The sequence below is a fragment of the Lasioglossum baleicum genome, chromosome 1 (assembly GCF_051020765.1).
Source record: "Lasioglossum baleicum chromosome 1, iyLasBale1, whole genome shotgun sequence".
Classification (NCBI taxonomy): Eukaryota; Metazoa; Arthropoda; class Insecta; order Hymenoptera; family Halictidae; genus Lasioglossum; species Lasioglossum baleicum.
In genome coordinates this window covers 11,320,454-11,326,453 of record NC_134929.1, presented here as the reverse complement: position 1 = coordinate 11,326,453, position 6,000 = coordinate 11,320,454, and the positions used below count along the sequence as shown (strand labels likewise).

Here is a 6,000-nt window from a genome sequence, read left to right as displayed (position 1 = left end):
TTTGTAATCGTTAGCGTTGATCAGGAAGTATCGAATTGAAAATTCAAATCGATTAACGTGTTAATTCTGCTGCATCGGTTTGTCGATTACACAACGGCGACTCCTGATCGACGGGACGCGACGCATCAGTTCTATTGTATTACGCGGGGTTACGTGTGCATCCTATCCAAGAGCGTACGTAGGCCGTGTTCGGTCGTTTCCGACTCGGCTCGGTCTTGCTCGCCGCTTCGTACGACAAGTCGGGTATAATCGATACCTTGGAGTCGGAGTTTGTCGGAGCCCAGTTTAGTTGTCATCCACGGTTCTGTCGTGTTGTTTTTCTTGCGTCGAATGCGTCATGAGAGTGCGTACGCGTGTGTCGTCGTGAACGTTCGGGTCGAGTGCGATCGGTTCGGTTGTCGCCGTCGCCGATATCCAGTGGTGTCGTTTAATAAAATGCGCCCCGAAAATGTTACAAGAGGAAGATAAAGCTCCGTACGAGAGCGTGCTGGATCCGTAAGTAGACGGACCAGTCAGTTTTCACTATCGAAAAATCCGAATCGGCCAGCACACTTTCTTCCTTCTCGCGGCTGTCTTATCTCTCCCTTTCGTGCGCACCCATGCACTGCACACACAACATTTCTAAAAATACCGCGGCGTCGTTCAAGGAGTATACTGTCCTGCCGTCCGTCCGACCGCCGCTAATTATAGTCCTTTAAAGACAGCCACTCGTAAGAAATGACATTCTACGTACGAGTAACTCGTAAGCAATGCTACCGCGCTACCCTATTTAGCCCTTCGACTGCGAGACGCGTATACATACTACATATACACGGTCTTCGACGTCCACAAGACGTATATACAGTATACGCTTAAAAATTACTCATCGTTGCAACACATTTATATATTAAATTCGAATAATTGAATTTCAAATATGCACGAACACTCCCTCGCGCACGAACCCCTATCTGTACAATTTTTTTCGGGGCTGCAATAATTGAAATTTTTCAAATAAGTTCCGAAAAGAATAAGTAAATAAATATTTACATGTAAATTTATTCTATATCTACGTTTACTTTGATGTTTTTATTTGATTTCAATCTAGAAGGAAGAAATAGCATTCGTATTTGTAATATGGAGATTTGGTCTGAAATCTTCGTGACTCATTATTATACGGGAATGGGCTAACAATGGGATTCGTGCTGTCGCCGTAGCTATGATTGGATCGCGAATTATTTTAGCTACCTACGACAACGGTTGTCATGCGAATGTCGCGTACGAAAATGCTGATAGTTTTGAGTTCGAGCGCGCCGCGATCGAAAGGTTAGAGATCGTACCGTGTCGAGCCATAGTAGGTTATATTTCATAGTTTGACAGTATGAATTGTTGTTGGCCGTTCCTCTCTACCGTTTCGTGTCTGTTTTCCATTGCCCGCGGGAATCGTAATAATAGCCACCGATTGTCGGGTGTTCGGGATTCCAGAAGACCGCGACGTATGCAGTAATGCAGCCGTGCATTCGTATGTAAACATTGCACCGATGCAGGCTCTGCTGTCGCACGCTCCGAAAGGATGCGTTATGTAAAGATTCTTGTCCTTGGTGGTTACATACATTTCAGGAATATATTTCGCGTCAACCGTAAAAAATACCGCGAAACAATTTGCTCATTCGAAGGAAAAATTGGGAATTTAAAATCATTCGATAATTTATATTTTTAAATGGAAAATAGTTTTTATTAATCTAATGATTAGACTGCGGATATTTATGCAATTATTAATTTTTGCAGGCAAATTTTAAGAAAGTGATAACAAATAAAATTTTATTTTCAGTGGTAATAGCCTTTATAGATCTGACATAAGTAAAAACTGTATTAAATTCTGTGGAATTTTATATTCTACCACTTTTTGAACATTTTTAGAAGCCATAAATGCATAAAGATCCGCAGTCTACTGATAATATAAAATTGTGGAATGATCTTTTTAACACGTTCCGTGCCAAGCCATTTTTGCTTGACAATTAAGCAAACTTATGTGCTTTATTCTTTGCTGCATTTTTTATAATGCCACCTTTTGGTGGAAATATGTTCTACAGTCTTAAACTTGTTATAAAATATATATTTTTAGCGCATATATGCCACCATGTACCACAGGTGGTACACGCAGCCTGAATGGATAGTTCAACGTGTACCGCCAGTGGTACACGTGGCACAGAACATGTTAATCGATACATAGAGTGTTTTTATCTAACATTTTTAACTATTCTTGTGCTTGTGTGTGTGTTTGTAATTATTTCAGGAAAGGCGATGATTTCCAAAAGCTCAGCGTCATACAAAACTTGCCTAGCCTCTTACAGACAGACACGCAGTCATGCATGTCTCGTGTGGTACCGAAAATGCAGCAGTCGTTGGCTACTGCGTCCACGGAGTTCCACATCGCGGCCTCCTCAACGTTCAAAACGATATTAGAGCAGAAACTTGTCAACCATAATGTCTTCAGTCAAACATTCCTCCCAAGTATATTAAATTCGCTCGAAAGTCGTGATACAGGTAAACTAATTATATTCATTCGTACGTTAGACATCGCTAGATAGTCCCGTATCGACAGTTCTCTCATGCGTTTGGTGTTACTCTACATAACTTAACGTGTACATATACATTTAAAGTTGTTTGTGATGCATGGCTGGAGACCTTACTGGATGTGATAGAGTTACTGCCGGTAGAAGTCATAAAAATGCAGGTTTGTATAGACAATCATAGTAATTGATATCCAAGTAACGTTTACAATGTAGAAGGGCAAAAGAATTGTTGGATCGTGTAGTAGTTTGAAGATCATGCGGTAGTCGCGTAATCGATTGATTTATTTTCATTAGTCCCAGCTAGACTAAGCATCAAGTACTCTGAAAGCTCATTGATCTTTTGAAAGGTGCTATGTGCTCTGCATAGCTTTGATAATGTAATTATATGACAAAGCTGAAACCTTTTATTTAAGTCTAAGAAGATAATGATATATACCAACCTATAATTAACCGATAATCAAAATAAAATCATACAGATCGTTCCATTGGCTATAAGCAAAGGACAATTGTCTCAGCCTATCTACTCCAGGGTAACGTGCAGCAGGTTACTAGGGAAAATTTGTACAAGATTCGATTCTGCTATGTGAGTATTGAATTTTTTTTTATTGGAAGAACCAGAGAGAGCAGTGTTTATTTATTTAACAAAAAAACAAAACAAAACAATTACATAGAAAGATTACGTTTGCGGTATAAACATTGAAATTGTTATTAGGATACAGAAGGAAATTCTACCAACGGTACACTCCCTCTGTCAGGATGTAAATAGCGAAGTACGAGCTAGTATCTGCTTACAGCTACGTTTTGTTGCCGAAGGCCTTGGTGCTGAGTCTGTAAAATCTGCTTTGCTACCATCTCTTGTAGAATTAGCAAGCGACGAAGAAAGCAATGTAAGATGCACCTCTGTACAGACAATAGTGTACTTGCTACCTCATCTTCAGGAAGGTATGCTTGATGACTAGTTGTGCATTATTCATTAAGCATTCCAAGTTTCTTGTAGCTATATACTATGTAACTTGAAATTCGGTAAATGAAACACAATCCCGTTAACAAGCGGAAGGGTTATGATATTGTTCTGTTGACCGTTTACAGATACGATAAAAACTATCATAGTACCGCTCGTTAAAAAATTATTATCCGAGAACGCGATGAAATCGGACGACCATGTGGTATGCGTGATTGCTCAGGAATATGGAAAACTCGTGCTCGGCTTAGAAAGTAAGACAATCCTGAATCCTAATCGATATTCAGCTATCTAGAAATTAGATGACGGTCTGTTACCGAAAGCCTCGTTTTAGAATGCCTCGTACCCGCGGAGAGAACATGGTTTTTGAAATATTTTCAACAACTTGCACAAATGGGCGCTGCCTCGATCAAAAAAGAATCGAAATCCCACTTCTTGTCCTTTGTAAGTATAAGCTGGACGATCTCTAGACAAACGTACAGTACTGTAATCAAGTTTATCGAGACCGTTCCATTGTTCTAGATGATCTCGAATCCCGCTGAAGATGAGAAACACATGGAATGCAGAAGGTGTTGCGCTTATAATTTGCCTGCGATGTTTCTCTTCGTGTCGAATTCCTCGGACGACATGGACGCGTTGCTTGTTACCTTTAATGCATTAGCGAACGATCACTATTACATAGTTAGGAAAACTGTAGCGAGTGGAATTCACGAAGTAAGGAGCGCATCCTCTTCTACATTATGTATATTGTGCAACATTGTGCTTCGAGCGTCGTTACGTATTCACGATATTATCATTGAACACGTAGGTGGCGAAAGTATTGGGTCCGAAGAGCGGACGAATCAAGTCCGATCTGATCAAATTGTTGAAGGACGACACCGAGGAAGTGTTACAAGGTTTAGTTCCCCACATAGGGACAACGCTTGATTGTCTAGCCGAAAGTCAGACAATCGGGGTAGATAGGGTGGTTTGTATCATCTCTTTGAATTGCTACAGAGTATCGCGACCATGACTTTGGAAACTGTTTTTCATAAATAACTATTTGAAATTCTTCTATCGACTCGCAGGACTCCACTCTTATGGAAATCGGCAGGGCGTTGTTGAAATGCGAATCGGAAATATCAGCCACCCACAACTGGAGGCTAGCGTCGATGATGCACTCGCAGCTCGAGATAATACCGAAGTACTTTCCAAGCGATTTTATATACTCGTACTTTGTGCCAATGACGTTCTTCAGGATACTGCACGCTGTGAGTTTCGGAAAAAGCCAATCCTCAAGCCTGTTTTACTAGCTTCAAACTACCTTACGACACTATTGCACTTGCAAATCAGCCACTGCTGTACTCGATTAGGCGTGTCTGTAAAAGAACCGCGATCCCCTTAAATTCCAGAGACCGATACCCGTGCGTCTCGCCGCAGGAACGTTGTACCTGTTCCTTTTACGTTACAACATGAAGCCAATGCAAAGAGTCGAGATGCGAAGCAGACTATATACAGAACTGGCGAACAGTCCGGACTGCTACGTCCGGATGATATTCGTTCGCATGATGGTAGAGGCCTTCGAGATCTTCTCGTCCGCCTACTTCAAGGAGCACTTTTTCACCGCTTTATTGAACCTGGCGGAAGATCCTGTCGCTAATGTCAGAATCAAAGTGGTCACGCTCTTACCCCAATTAAAGAGCCAGATATGGATACCGACCGACAAGAAATTATTGACTGCGCTGGAGACGACTATAGGACACTTAATGAACAGCGAGACGGACAGGGATGTGATCGCCACGCTGACCATCGTCGTGCGGAAATTGAACGATATTGAACTGAAATACGATAGTCAATCTGTAAGCAACGCCGAGTTGCAATTTTTAGTTGAATAGCATTGTCATATAATCACTGTTAAGGGCAGAGAGTACTGTATATTTTACCATTGTGTGCAGGTGACCAAGCAGTCGAAACAGGATACCGATGACATCAAGAAGTTGGAGGAAGAGAAAAGATTGTCGGGAATGGTCCCTGGAAAGTCTACTACTGGCGGCGCGACCATGAAGAAAGGTACTAATCGCGAAGAAAAGTCTGAAAAAATATTGACCAAAAAGAATGTTGATAATACTGCATTTCTAGGAGCATGGCGACGACCGAATGACATCAGCTCAACATCCAAGTCGACGTAAATATCCATAATTCTGTATACAGGATGCAGCATTTAAAACAAGGTTCACGAAACCAAAGAAAGATATTTAAATGAATTGTTTCAAATGCTCTGCCCTGTAGGCTTAAAAAACATTTGCATTATCTCGTTTTGCTAATACGTATATACTTTGTGCTCTTTACAGAACGCAAGCAACATCGAAAGGTGAGCAGTCCACCCAACGTAAGTACGCTTCTACCATTATATTTAGACTGCAGGTCATTCTATAAAGTGGAAGTTTCACAAAATCCGCAGTCTAACTACAATCAATCGCATAATTGATGGCACACACAATAAATCAT

General features: G+C 41.1%; 1 protein-coding gene across 4 annotated transcripts in view; it reads left to right on the top strand.

Annotated features, from left to right (window-relative positions):
• The first annotated feature begins 236 nt into the window (after window positions 1-236).
• LOC143208675 (uncharacterized) overlaps window positions 237-6,000 on the top strand; it is a 21,178-nt gene continuing 15,414 nt past the window's right edge. Inside the window, exons 1-14 of one of the 4 annotated variants that reach the window (XM_076423329.1) lie at window positions 237-495; window positions 2,273-2,523; window positions 2,640-2,713; window positions 3,029-3,135; window positions 3,265-3,494; window positions 3,642-3,767; window positions 3,848-3,957; window positions 4,036-4,227; window positions 4,322-4,480; window positions 4,581-4,763; window positions 4,905-5,351; window positions 5,448-5,562; window positions 5,632-5,677; window positions 5,844-5,881. In XM_076423329.1, coding sequence (XP_076279444.1) covers window positions 449-495; window positions 2,273-2,523; window positions 2,640-2,713; window positions 3,029-3,135; window positions 3,265-3,494; window positions 3,642-3,767; window positions 3,848-3,957; window positions 4,036-4,227; window positions 4,322-4,480; window positions 4,581-4,763; window positions 4,905-5,351; window positions 5,448-5,562; window positions 5,632-5,677; window positions 5,844-5,881 — 2,125 coding nt within the window. In that variant the 5' untranslated portion in view covers window positions 237-448. The other 3 variants (XM_076423416.1, XM_076423505.1, XM_076423597.1) reach the window with 3 other exon arrangements.